Raw genomic sequence first — 13,762 nt, forward strand, 5'->3', positions numbered from 1 at the left:
CTAGATATAGTTAAAAATATTTTGGCCAAATTTTTAAAATTAAAATCTTTACTTCCAGAAACAGCCAAACCGTTTTACTGAACAAATTGAACAAACTTCTTTCGCCTTACTATCATAGATCTTCACTTGGCACTGTTATGTTAAGAAGTAATCAAGTATGTTGAAAAACCTTCCAAATATTTCCCTTCATTTGAAAATATGGCACTATCGGTAACTTTTCTGCTGCGAGGACCATGGTACTTGGCCACCGCCAAGCGTTGGCCACACTGCCACTAGCGCCCGCCGACGGTTTATTTGAAGGCGCCCGCCTCGGTCACACTGCACTTCGGATTTGCCGGTTGTTTGGATCGCAGGTTGAATCGGAAAGCCGCCAGTGTCGGTTCGGTAAAGAGCCAGTCTTCGCGTCGCGAGTGCGCCAAGAGATTCAAGAGAATTCAAAGACTTGCGTGAGAGGTGGTGTCCGCCCAGTGAAAACCAGCCATGATGCCGCTGCAGGAGTCGCCGTCGCCCAGTTGGCAGCTGGAGGACTACGCGTTCTTCCGCAAATGCGGGGAAATCACCGCCTCGCCGGACGTGCAGAGTTTCGGCTTCAATTGCGCCTTCTGTCCGGCCATCTGCCTGCAGTTCTCCGTGTTCATGGACCACATCCGGGTGCAGCACACACAGGACGTGAGCCGGCGCTACGAGACCGAGGAGGAGAGGAGTCCGCAAACCGATCTGGTCATCATGGAACTCGACTGCCCCGAGATATATCCGCCGGAGGAGCCTAGGAAACTCAGCTGGGAGGCCGACATGGATATCCAGCTAATGAGCTTCGTACCGCCGTCTCCCGCAGTGCATACGCCAACATCTCCAACACCACCACCCCCACCTGAAACAGCCGAAACACCAGAAATAGATTTGGTCTATGTGGTTGAAAATCCATTACCACCCTCGCCGCCGCCTTCCGCTGACATTTCGGGCGACGAGCTGGCGGGGAACAGTCCGCAGTCCTTCGACCTGGATCCCTTTGCCGTGCTGCACGAGGTGGTAACGATGACTCCGCCCACTCCCATTGCTCCACCACCCGGCCCGACCCCGACTCCAACATCGACTCCGGCCCCACTGCCGAGGTACGAGACACGACGCGTGGTAAGTTAATCACCGCCGCCCATTCATATTCCCTGCCACAGTGAACGCCCGCTAACGGAAAACGATTACACCCATGCTTGAATCGTGTGTTCAATTTTCAAGGCCTGTAAAGGATATTTGAACGTTTTTTTTTGCCAGATGCTTGCAAGGAATTGCTATTTCAATTAGGAAATTCTTTATAATACTTTATTAGGGGCATTGAATTTTTTTCAATTTAATTTGTTTTTGAAGAGTAAAAATAGTTTCAAAACTAATTGATAATCTTACTAAGCATAATACATTTATTAATGGAATTTAAAAGTTGTTTGTACACCATAGAAGGGTATGCATTTTATATGTTATTACCAATGTTTGTATATTCACATCGGGTATTGCTGATTAGTTGCCCATAGCGGTACTTCACTGTCCGTGGCTTTTGCTTACCCTTTTTTTATGCGATTTTGTAATGCAAAACGGCTTTCCGTTGCTGTCAGAAGCTCTGGGGCGGGGTTGGCAGGGGGTGGTGGCCGCCGCTAGTTCCGGAAAAGGTTCCCCTGGTCACTTGACCTTCAAAATAACGGCGCACACAACGCGAAATATTGAGAAAAGTGTGCCGCGCATTTTGCGCGCTCATGCTTCTCTTTTGTTCTCCTCTTCCCCTTTTTAAGTCCCGTTTGCCCTTCGTGGACTTTTTTAAATGAACATATGTACATACATATATGTATGTGTACATGTATATGTATTGCTTATTTATTTTGGACGGCCTGGTTTGTCAATTCACCAGTCCGTCCGCTTGCCAGTCAGTCAGTTTTCCTGGCATTTTCATTGTTTTTTTTTCCGAAGCGACGCAATTTTTCAGCTTTTTCTTCAGGTTTTCACTTTTGTTTTGTTCCATTTTTTGTGGACATGAAAATGTCTGGGTCGGAAAAAAAAACAACCATATCTTTTGTTGTACGTTCAAAGCGATTTATGTGCTAAAAAAAAGTACACATATAGCAATGGGGCCGAAAAACACTCGATATTTGGGACACAAACATTCGGTGTTTTGGAAAACAGCTCGTCATATTTTCTTTGTTTGGCGGAGGCCTTTGCTCCGCGTCCGATTATTAAAAATAAATGCCTATTAAATGGTAATTAAAATGGTTATTTATGTCAACGCGACATATGCAAAACGGTGGATGGTTTTCCATGGCGGTGTGTATGTATCTTTCCGAGGATCTATGAAAACTCTGATCTTGTGTCTATCTTGATATTCCTCTTTCACTAATATGTACCACACAGTTTTGTGAAATGACTTCGAATGTCAATGATGTAGATGGCTTCCTCTTTTTTGTGACAGGCACTCTAGATCGTACTTACGTACTAAGATGATCGGTAACATCAATGAGGTGGTAATCAGCCTTAGATCGTCAGCGCCAAGATGGAAATCTCATGGTTCTCCAACATTTTGACGTGACGCGGTTGCATTAGCTTTCTGATGGCCAAAAATAGTACGGATTCGTTGACGCAATATAAACGCCATTAAATGATACACACATAAGCTAATTTCACGATAATTAAAGGAAAATATTTCGAATAAATATGCGCGTATGAGTAATTTGGCTGCATTTGTTGTGAGATAAAGGGCGAGCAAATAATGGTTCTTAGCATGTTGGCTATTACTATCGGCCATCTGATATCCGGAGCGTTGAGCTTTGTCTCGGAAATAGAAATTGAGGCAGTGATAAGGCCGATTTCTATTCGCCCGCTGACGGGGTACACGATATTAGCAATAGAAATTATTGGTGATTCCGATGGTTTTTCGTTTGGCCATTATCAGCATTGGGCAAGCTTGTCGGCCGACATGGTCTTTATCTAGACCCCAAAGAGGTAAACAAATAGGGAATATAATCTATGTTTCGATTTGGTAAGCTCTCGTTGCCACAGTGGGTCGCAGTGCGCTAAAATGTGCTATTTTTTAAGTTACTTAATCGAAACTCTGGCAATTGCTTTGGTTCCCTGCTCAAACCACTTGATTATGATTTATATCCACACTCAAATCGATGACGCGCTGCTCTCGCCACTTTAGGCTATTGAGATACGTCCGATCAATCGATCGATCGATCGTGGAAGTGGTCGCCCGAGTCGTCGCCAGACAACCCAATCATTCCGCCCAACTCAGCGCACGTATCGCTTATGGGGGTAATAAAATAATTTTAGATTTTAGTAGATATTTGCCGGCTATTGAATGTGGCTAAGAGATAAGAACGCGCGGCGGAACCTAACTAAGGAGGTTTTAATGTTCATTTAAACACTTGTAAATTGGAATTTTTAGAGCACCTGCCATAAAAAACCCACTCCCCATAAATCATTGTCCAAGTAGAAGTAGAAAAATACTTGTCGGACGATGATTTGGCTGGAATGGCTACCGAATAATGCCAGGTTATTTGCCGTCAAAGCAATTCACATGGGGCTTGGAAGGCACTTTCCCAGAAAACCTATCGAATTTCTGTAGCTACCACCACCGATTAGTTGTTTGTTTTGGATTGCACCCCTATCCGACATCTAAATCATCAGTGATCCATTAAATCAGAGCGGTGAGTGCATTGTGGAGCACTGCAATTTATCATCGCTCGTAATCTAATCTTAAGTCGTATCAATCCGTGGTGTTTATCTTCCCAGGCGATAATTTGATTCAGCATTTCGAAATCTTCGGGAAGGTTCGATTTATACGCACGTTAATCACGCTCGAACAAAAATCGAGGACATGTGGACAGCCAGTGCTTCGGTTTTTATCGTCCACATCCATGCATATTAAGTAATTATCAAGTTTAACTAAACATTTGTGGAGAGGGGCTGGCGGAGGCCTTCCACCCGCAAGTTGGTTTGATCGATCAGCTGAGGAGGTTTTACAGCCAGCCTAATTTAATTAATGCAGCCTTGTGACTGACTCAAACCGAAAAAGTTATTTGTTTAAAGTTTTACTGGGGCTAGCGCATTCTTAGTCTTTTGTCAGAAATGGATTGCACCTAATGCCCCCGTATTACGAGTATCTTCGAATCTGGCTTCGCTGTGTTTGCTTCCCGTTCGGTTCCTGGGTGTTCTCTATAGGGTTTCCCATCGGTTTATTTTGCCTCATTTGCAGTGGGCTTCCATAAGGGCGTGGGCGAGTTTTATGCTCGGCCATAAAGCAAACGAAACCCAGTCACGGGTTGCGTGAAATGAAAAAAGCGAAATATTCTTCATAATTTATTAGCTCACGTTGCGGGCTTTATTGCATTTGAGTCCCGTGTTCACTCGGATTTACCATGTCGCCGTTTGCTACCTTTGTTCGTTGTCATACGGCTTGCGGGTTATGATTTTATATAGCATACCAAAGTGGGTCTTTGGCGCGACCCCGAGCCTGCATGGAAAGTGGAAAACAAGACGCTTTCCGAAAGCCCCATTCGATCCATTAAAACCCTCCCTTGGGCCGCAAATCAAACAGGGCGGCGGAAAAACAGAGCCTCAAACCTGTAATCAAACGTGGCCGATTGTGTGTGTATGTGTGTGTTACACAAGTGACACCATTTGAGGCCCAAGCCTTACAATGGTATTAAATGGTGTATTAACGGGCTTTCCCATGAATCTTTTATTTGCACACCCACCAGGGTTTAACCGATATGTGTCCCACATTCCTCGTCTAATTAGGCCTGGCCAAAGGGCGGCCCAGACGCGATAATCACCATTTCGGAATGAAAATGTTTTCAAATAGGAGTCTCCATTAATTAATTCGCAGCATCTCGGCCCCACTGAATCGCATCGCATCATCATCAAAGGCATTTTTGATTGGTGCTGCCCGCATATCTCCCATTTTCCTGGTGACAAATGCAATAAACAATAGCTTTTAATTGAGCTGCCCGATGACGCAGCTGCTCGCAGCCAGAATTGGTCTAGACTGGCATTGCTTGACCAACGGATTCTGCACTTTGATATGGGCCGCACTGCAAATGTGGCTACTCGAAGAATCCATTATGCAATCCATCAAAAGATGAACTAATCAGCATTGCAGTTTAATGTCCATATGTTTTTTATGGATAGCCTTTTCTACTTTGATAGAAACAGTAAGATTATTAAAATTTTATATATGAAATTACCGATTTCAGGTGGTAAACACCATCGATGTTAAGGCGCTCCTCAGATAGAGTTTCTTGTCTTTCCTCCGCACAAATCGAACAGAACTCATAGAAATCCACTCTGCGGTTATTTATCGATCCATGGCTCCAACGCATGATCCCCTCGCCCATTGGTTTCCCCTTCTGTCTGACAGTTCTATCGAGTTTCGACCCCTTCGACAGAGCAACATATAAATAAACATGAAGGAGGAATCACTAAACTAACTCAATAAGACCGCTCTGCGATCGGGTTTCAGTATTCAACGGGAGAAGTACAGCCGGGAACACTGCATCTACGCTGCCTACGCTGTTGTTGTTTATTGAATTTCTATGCAATTTTGTTAACTGGATCAATTATTTCAATTGCGTGTTCGGTAAACACAACTTGTGACGCAGTCCACAGAGAATTCCGTCCGGAGTGCGACGAAGCAGATGGGCAAGGCTGCCGACCAGCCACACCCCACAATTCGTGGGTGTCTTGGGCTGCCTCAGCTGTCCAGGATGGGTGGGCCATGCCAATTCCCATGGTCAGCGGTTCGAAGTTGGCCGAGCCTTTGTTTGTCCCACTCTGTTGGGCCTTTTGTTGCTCCGATATTGGAAAAGTAATGGAACGAAACCACGGTTTGACGGGGAAAGCAAGCTCTGGAATACTCTGAGGAATTGCGCAACATGGTTAATGTTTTTAATCAAATGATGGCCAGCATTCAAACAAACAAAACGTAAATACCCTCCGACTACCCTAGTCATTAGAATAGCAGGAGAATAGATGATGAAATAATATGATATAAAACAGCTGTGCAGCCGTTGGCGCTATTCGATATGGACTAGAAAGAACGCATGTGGCTGTGCAGTGCAATGCAGCTCCGATATGGAATTACTACCGTTGCCCGTTGCCAGGCAGTCACCAACACCGACGTCAAGGATTGGCAGGGTCAGCAGGGAGCGGTGTTGGCCTTAATGGGTTTGCGCAGCTCACCTTTCCGCAGGGCGTCGAGTGGCTCGGGGTCCTTGCCTCGAGTGGGTGTGACCCCAGTTGGAGCTCCAGTCGCTCGAAATGGAAATGTTTTCGCTCGCTTTGCCAGCGAGGTAAAGGCGCAACTTCCATAACACCGTTTGAAATTGCATTTTTAATTGGGGCCAAGGCTTTTCCAGCTTTTCCTGTGCTTTCCCTTCTGTAATTTTCAGTTATTCAATTAGCTCTGTTAAGTGCTGTAAGCCTGTGTGGATTCCCAAAAGGTCAGGGCCCTCCTGTTTGACTGCTGAGTGATTGGTGGTAGCTGTCCACTGTAATGCCATCCCCTTTTTGAGTCGCCCTTTGGCCCATTAACCATTTTTTCTCCATTGATTAATAGGGAATATTGATACACAGGTGTAGCTCTGTCCAAAGCGAACAAGTCCGGATATTCTCTTAGGCAGGTGTTATCGACGGCAGTAATTCAGATCAAATTAAACGAGAAAGCTGTAACTCAATTGTGTCACTGGCATATTTGTCCGAATACCGAGGATCCATTAGTGAAACCCAATTAATAACAAATTTGCCACAAAATCCAATAACTCGTAATGCTTTCAGGCCGCATTTCACTTTATCTAGACCCATTAGCGTTATCGACTTTCGTAGGTGGTTGGGCGGCTAGTACCAGCTGAAATATAAAATACGTACATATGTACATACATATATTGACTGGCTTACTTGGCCGACAATTGTGGTGGTCACTGACGAGTCGCCTTAGTTTCAAGACAATCAGGCGACAGCTTCGACTACCAATTATGGCCAAACAAAACACTTGAAAAATTAAACGGAGTGATGCCAATGCTTTAAATACCCTTTCAACATCTGATTTTGCATCTTTCCCAAATGTATTTATGTTCCTACATCGAATGGAAAGATTCTTTACGTTCTACCCATATCAGTGACTAATTACTCAAAGACACATTTTGAGTTTGTTTTAATCTGATAATTACCCTGTGGGGTATTTTACGCTTGGTCTCTCCCAGCGGATTTTTTTAGAACTGCGAATCGTATACGGGTGCCGTATGCAATGTTTGTCAGAACAAAACATTTGCATGAGAAAACGAACTTCGTTTCGCTTTTAATTTGGGTCTTGCGAATTCCTAATTAGGGCACTCTCATTCCGGGACCTTATCAACAGCATTTCTGAGGTATATGGGGGTAGGTCGGGTTCCATTCCATTCCGGGAACTAAGCAGAAGCCAAACAAATTTTTAAGGCACTACAGTGAGACTTTATTAAATATGTCTCCTTTTGGCCGTGGAACATGCTATACTATACTATCACTTCTCCAATCTTTGTGCACATGGCATTCGTTTTCTTACACAACCGCTGCCCTTTAGTTACTCAAATCATAAATGAGTGGGCGCCACTGTAATCTGTTGCAAATGCGACATATGGGAGGAAGTTGTCTTGGGAAAACCACCGAATAAAAAATGGATACACACCAGCTAAAATCCGAGAACGTTTTGTATGGGAGTATGGAAGTCGGGCCATATGCAAGTGAGATAAGAACAATGACGACGACACAAAGGCCAATAGCCGCTGATATTCGAGAATCTGGAATCTATATAGTATCGAGAACGCGGCAGGCGGAGTGCATACTTTCCCTTTTTGTTTACCAGCGATGTTTGTGTACGATTCCCAGCGCCACGATAAACCCCGGACAAGATCGAGTGGCTGGGCACCGCTTATCTCGCAGACAACCAACCACCACCAATGGCAACGTTACAAATTTATTTATTTATGCGAAATATTTATACTTCTCTATGCAGGCACTGCAACGCAAGCTTCGTCAGTCGCAAAACGAGATACTTAAAGATGGGGAGGTGGACGTGGTCGCGGTGGCGGAGCACAAGGGAAGGGATCCCAGTGGGCAGCCGGAGAAGAGCGCTATGGAACTAACACCACCTGCAACGCCCCCCACCCCTTTGCCGCCCACTTCGCCAACGAGCAGCACCGCGAGCTGTGTGGATTTCCATTCAGTAAGTATATCACAATCGATCTTCACGCGTTAGTGAAATAACAGGGCGTCTAACTCGATAAATAGTGGGTGTAGCTTAAAAGCTTACATATAAACGTTTAACTTACCAATTTGCTCCTTATTAAACAAATTAATTATTTAACTAAAGTTCCATTTTCGTTCTTCAAACCCCAAATGGCCCAAAAGCAATTAAAAAACTCTCAAAAACATACAGTTAGATAAGGGTTTCTTACGAGTTTTTTCACAATTGATTTGTGCGCTATAAAACGTATTTCAAAAGTTATTACTTCAGCATATTGCTACTTATAGTTATAGGATATTAATCTGTTGTGCTAGATTTATGCAGCAAATAAATAAATATTATAATGAGCTGCAACCTTTTTAAATAGCAACGCATCGTTGATTTATGTTACATCTAACATTTTAGTTTATATTTCTTACCTACTATGATAATGCGCAAGACAATAAAATTGGTGCACTTCGATTGTATTCTACTTCCTTCGTATTCTCATAACATCCCATATTTATTTAAATTTGCATTTCTTTTCAGAAAAGTAGCAGGGAGCTGGAGCGCAATCACGAGTTCGTTGGTTGCCTGCTGAGGGTGTACGAGCGCACGGAAAAGCTGTGGAACCCCGGGCACCCGGACTACAAGTACAATGCCAAGCGCAGTGCTTACGGGGAGCTGGCCGGTCCGCTGGAGGCCATTTGCCACAGGCAGCTCTCCGGATCCGAGATCTTCGCTGTGTTGAAGGAGTTGAGGGGCAGATTCCGCCGCGAGCTGAAAAAAGTGAATGCACTCGGCGGAAAGTACAAGTCGCGGCTGTGGTACTTTGATAAGATGCTCTTTTTGCGAAGAGTCATTGAAAACAGGCGAGCAGAAAAAGAATCCAAGGTGAGTGAACAAGCCATATTTAAGCAGATTAAGTAATATTTAGTATAATATTTAATATTTTACAGATGTCCAATGAGAGCACAGAGAGCGAAAGGTCGTGCGAAACGGACGCAGATTCCTGCGGTAAATCATCATTGTATCATGAGGTTCTGAGTTTCATTCTGGATGCCTTCAAGAGGCAGGAATGCCTTTGGAATCCGCAACACTACGACTACACCAGCTGCTGTAAGACGGAGCTGTTTCGCGACATCTCAGTCCAGTTGCAGGAGGAACTCAACTACGAGCTGAGCGGCGAGGAATGCTGCAACGAGATCCAAAAACTTAGGACACGTTACCGCAAGGAGCTCCGCATGGTTATCAAGCACAAGGGATTGTATCTCCCCAAGTTATGGTGCTACGATGAAATGGAATTCCTGCAACCAATTTTGCAGGAGCAGATCTTCAACAAGATCAGCAAGGTAATGCGTCGAAAATGTACGTTAACTTTGTATTTTCTATTGTAAAGTTTTAATTAATATTTCAGAAAGTAGGGGTGGTGGGAAGCAATCAGAAGACTAAGTTCATCGATGCCAGCTCAATTCGTTTTGACAATTCTGAGAATCAGCTGCAGTTCGTAGAGATCTACCACAACTACTCGGCTCTGTGGGATGTGGACCATCCCGACTTTCGATCGAATGCGTATCGTAGTCAAGCTTTGGGTCAAATGTTGGATGAGATAAACACCACCTTTCACACTTCCTACTCTGGGGAGCAGTTGGAAAAGACCTTGTTCAATCTGCGTAAAGACTTTTCGGCGCAGAAACGTAAGATACTTACGGAGTCTGAAGACTCCAGCAGCATTCCACTGCTGCATGCCAAACTGGCAGAGTTCCTAGACCAAAATCTTGGACCTTTTCGTTGCGATGTATGCTCAGACCTCGTCAAAACCTGCGATCAGTATAAGGTGCACCGATCCGCACACGATGGCACCCAGCCCTTCATCTGCACTCTGTGCGGAAAGGGTTTCCAGATGCCTTGCAACCTGACAGTGCATATCAGACGACATCGGAGGGATTTCCCATATTCCTGCGAACAATGCGACAAGCGCTTTGCCACATCGACGGAGGTGGCTATCCACTTGCGCACCCACACCGGTGAGCGGCCATACATATGCGACCTCTGCGGCAAGTCATTCAAGACGTGGTCCTTCTTCGACATCCATCGGCGCCGTCACCTCAACCAGTCGACATTCCACTGCCCCATTTGCGCAAAAGGTTTCTACGAGAAGAACCGTTTTACTGACCACATGAACTCCCACTGGGCGATCCGTAAGCACTTGTGCACGGTGTGCGGAAAGACCTTCACCACGTACGGCAACCTCAAAAAGCACACGGAGCTGCACTTGGCTGTGAAGAAATACAAGTGCATCACGTGCGGCAAGCGATTTGCACAATTTGCCAGTCTTCGATGGCACAAAAAGCGAGAGCACAGCTCCGAGGGGCAAGCGGACGACAAGTAGAACCTTCAACTACTCAAAGTTCTGCTCTGCACTTTATAATGTTTACAAAGCAATCGTAAGGCGTTACTTTTGTGTCCGTGTACTTAAAGTTATTGCCGTCTAGCATACCCCTTTCATATCGTTAATCTGGTTCTAAGTAATGTATTTATATGCTATTTAATAATGTCTGATAAATGGCTACAAGTGTTGCCTCTCAAGTTCTGTAAGTCTTATCGTCGTAATCAAACGATTAGCCATTTGTGGAATGCTTGTAACTGGTTTATAATTCGAATCCCAAAGTCATTGAAAGTGAAACCAAAAATATACATGTGTATAAAATAAAAATAAAAGCAATGTATTTATTTGTAATGTTTTTGTCTGTCTTATTGAGTAGGGATTACGTTTAGGAATACCGAAAGAGCGTAAACTGGTTCTTACCAGTCGGAATAAGTATTTTCCATAATAAACTGGAACGTATGAGCATACGCGTATAACTCTTTGCCAAAGTCGTAAATCTGCCATCGAATCGGTATTAATTTAGATACCGGCCTCTGGCTTATTTACCCAACGTTTATTGACTCCAATTGAGCGGCTCCAGTCGCCTCGATGAAAGTGCAAGTGACAAATGAGTTGGAGGAGTCTTCCAGTGACCAGGGGGGTTATTTCATTTTTATCGGCCCAATGCACACACTCAATTAGATTTCATTGAATTGTTGCAACAGAGCAAATTACGAGAACGGCGGGAAATGAAAATGAAAATTAATTGCACCCAATGACTTGTGTACGAAACAAACAAAAAGTCTAGAGCGATGATATGCAGTGAACTGTAACGTGGTAATTACCCGAAGACCGGGGCCGCAAACAAATCGAAACCTAATCAACTGTCGAAGAGGCGTCCGAGGGGCAAACAAAGATTAATAGGTTCAGCATCAAAGTGAGATTTATACATGTATAGCTCGGATTTAGTGCCCGAGTACTTGTCAAATAATTTCCAATTATCCTGGTCGCCGCGCCCTGGGCAGGTCTTTCAGCTCCATCTGGCTCTTGGGGCGGATGAGCATTTGGACGGACTTCAGGGAGCGAAAGCTGTACCACGGCTCCCAGTAGATGCTCTGCGGGTTGTCCACCTCTCCCTTGAAGTATCTCCCATTTAAATTGCTGTGAAATGAAAAATAAGCGTTTACATGCAAATATGTATTTTAAAAATTTCCATTTTCCTATAAGAGCTCTGGAGATCTGGACTATCTGAAATAGAAAAGAGGCTTTTAAGGAAGTTTCAGTTTAAAACTGACTGAATAGTTTCCTTAGAAACGGACGAACGGAAATATCGACTTGGCTGTTGATAAGATCAAAAATATGTATACTTGAGTCACCCTCAAGGGTAATTTTTAGGTAATAAGGGTAAGGGTAATAAATAGGTTTCAAGTTTAAAGTATCATTGTATATCGTTGCTGTTTCCAAAGTTAAAGATATCAATATCACAATTCAGAATTATCATTTCGATAGCTGACGTAAATACCTATTTTAAAATAACCCACTGGACATATTTATCACAGACAGAGCTTACTTTAAATATAATTAGTATTCAAAAACTGACAGGTTGTATTAGTAATCAAGATAATTAGTTGTCAGTAAGATATACATGTATTGACCTTCACCCGCAAAAAATAGCTATAGGTACTACGAAAATGTGTCCTTTGAATGGGAAATGTGTTGAGTATTTAAGACTAATACTAATACTTCCTACCTTCGCGAACAGAAGTCGTACCACCAAGCTCCCTGATGGTGCTCCGCGCAGTTCATGTGCGTGAAGGCATCGTGATCCCGGTCGAAGGTGGAGAACTTCATCTTGTCGTGGGTGCGCAACGCATCGCTGGCGTTGCCCTGATAGTGGCCCAGTAGCTTCAGTTCGTAGTCTTCCTCCGCACTCCCGATGAGGAAGTCGTCGTAGTGGGCATAACTCGTTTCGCCGCCGAATCTTCTGATACTGATGTAGAGCTCGTGGGGCTGGGAGCTGGTCAGGCGGTGCAGCTTCTCCAAGCCGATGAAGAACTCACCATTCAGCTTGCCAAATCCCTTGCTGTAGGCATCCCAGTTCCGGTAGAAGTTCACGGATCCGTCCAGGCGCCGCTGGATGCAAGTCCAGCCGGGTCCGGCGGCAGTTTGACCCTCGCAGGGCACCAAGAACGGCAGGAATCCTGGCAGGTGGATCAGATGGATTCCGGGCGATCGTCCAAAGGGCACACAGCTGGTAGTTGCCGCCTCCCAGTCCGCTAACAGATCGTCCTTCTTTTCCCGAAACTTACGCTCGAAATACACAACCTTTCCCTTGAGGTGGTCGATTAGTAGGGCACTGGAGGTATTCAGCTTTCGCAGCTCCGTCAAAATGTGTTGTTTTCTCTTGAGGCGTGTCTCGTATATCTTCACCTTTTGCTCTAGTTCCTTGATTTGGTCGTCCTTTTCTTTAATGACAGTCGAAAAGGATGAATTCTGGGCACTGCACACCTGGGTGAGGTTCTCGAATCTCCTCAGCAGCTCATCGTCTGTTTGGTCCTTGGTTTGCAGCTTGTTTATCTCGTTTTCCTTGTCCTTAATAGTGGCGGCACTTTCGGCTATCTTTCCCATGTAAACGTCCAGGAGATCGTCCAAATCGCCCTTGCTAATTCGAATGGTTTTGTGCTGATCGATGTGTACTTCCGCCAGTTTTTCTGGAACTGGAGCGACAGTCACATTTGCCATTTGGGTTCCATTAGTGGGTGGAATCTCCTTCACAGGAGCTTTGGTAGTGGGCTTTATTTTTGAAGCGACTTGAAGGAACCAGGCTGACGGCAGCATAATCATCAGTATAATTAAATGATATTCCATTCCGGCTGGATTTGCCGAGCCGTGCTTAGTGAAATCAAAATTAAACTGAAATGCCAAGCGAAATGCATTTCCAAAGTTGAGCGCAAATCAGGAAACAATAGCTAATGCCAAGCTGACTGCAGATAAGAGTTTCTGAACTTGGAGCATGATCGTGAACTTGATGTAGCATACGTTTCGAACTAATTCCTCTTTTATTACTGCTCTGCGATAAAGAGATATTCGTTTTAGTTAAAAGGTTGCATTGAAATATATATATGCAATATATGTATATTACTTTTGCTCCATACACG

General features: G+C 44.4%; 2 protein-coding genes across 2 annotated transcripts; one reads left to right on the plus strand and one right to left on the minus strand.

Moving 5' to 3' along the window:
* Positions 1 to 305: 305 nt before the first annotated feature.
* On the plus strand, positions 306 to 10,788 carry LOC6528616. Its single transcript, XM_002089623.3, has 5 exons — positions 306 to 1,131; positions 8,027 to 8,236; positions 8,786 to 9,130; positions 9,196 to 9,588; positions 9,654 to 10,788. Exons 1-5 carry the CDS (start codon positions 481 to 483, stop codon positions 10,626 to 10,628), a joined length of 2,574 nt encoding a protein of 857 aa, XP_002089659.1. The 5' UTR covers positions 306 to 480; the 3' UTR covers positions 10,629 to 10,788.
* Positions 10,789 to 10,928: 140 nt separating this feature from the next.
* Positions 10,929 to 13,679, minus strand: LOC6528617 (fibrinogen-like protein 1). Its single transcript, XM_002089624.4, has 2 exons — positions 12,355 to 13,679; positions 10,929 to 11,765 (listed from the first exon to the last, which is right to left on the minus strand). Exons 1-2 carry the CDS (start codon positions 13,470 to 13,472, stop codon positions 11,603 to 11,605), a joined length of 1,281 nt encoding a protein of 426 aa, XP_002089660.2. The 5' UTR covers positions 13,473 to 13,679; the 3' UTR covers positions 10,929 to 11,602.
* Between the last annotated feature and the right edge of the window lie 83 nt (positions 13,680 to 13,762).

Source organism: Drosophila yakuba, chromosome 2L, assembly GCF_016746365.2.
Source record: "Drosophila yakuba strain Tai18E2 chromosome 2L, Prin_Dyak_Tai18E2_2.1, whole genome shotgun sequence".
NCBI lineage: Eukaryota > Metazoa > Arthropoda > Insecta > Diptera > Drosophilidae > Drosophila > Drosophila yakuba.

Coding starts and splice junctions, on each gene's coding strand:
- LOC6528617 (XM_002089624.4), bottom strand. CDS start 13,472: ATGGAATATCATTTAATTATACTGATGATTATGCTGCCGTCAGCCTGG. Junction 11,766..12,354: donor TACGACTTCTGTTCGCGAAG/GTAGGAAGTATT, acceptor TTCATTTCACAG/CAATTTAAATGGGAGATACT.
- LOC6528616 (XM_002089623.3), top strand. CDS start 481: ATGATGCCGCTGCAGGAGTCGCCGTCGCCCAGTTGGCAGCTGGAGGAC. Junction 1,132..8,026: donor GGTACGAGACACGACGCGTG/GTAAGTTAATCA, acceptor TTCTCTATGCAG/GCACTGCAACGCAAGCTTCG. Junction 9,131..9,195: donor GAGCAGAAAAAGAATCCAAG/GTGAGTGAACAA, acceptor AATATTTTACAG/ATGTCCAATGAGAGCACAGA.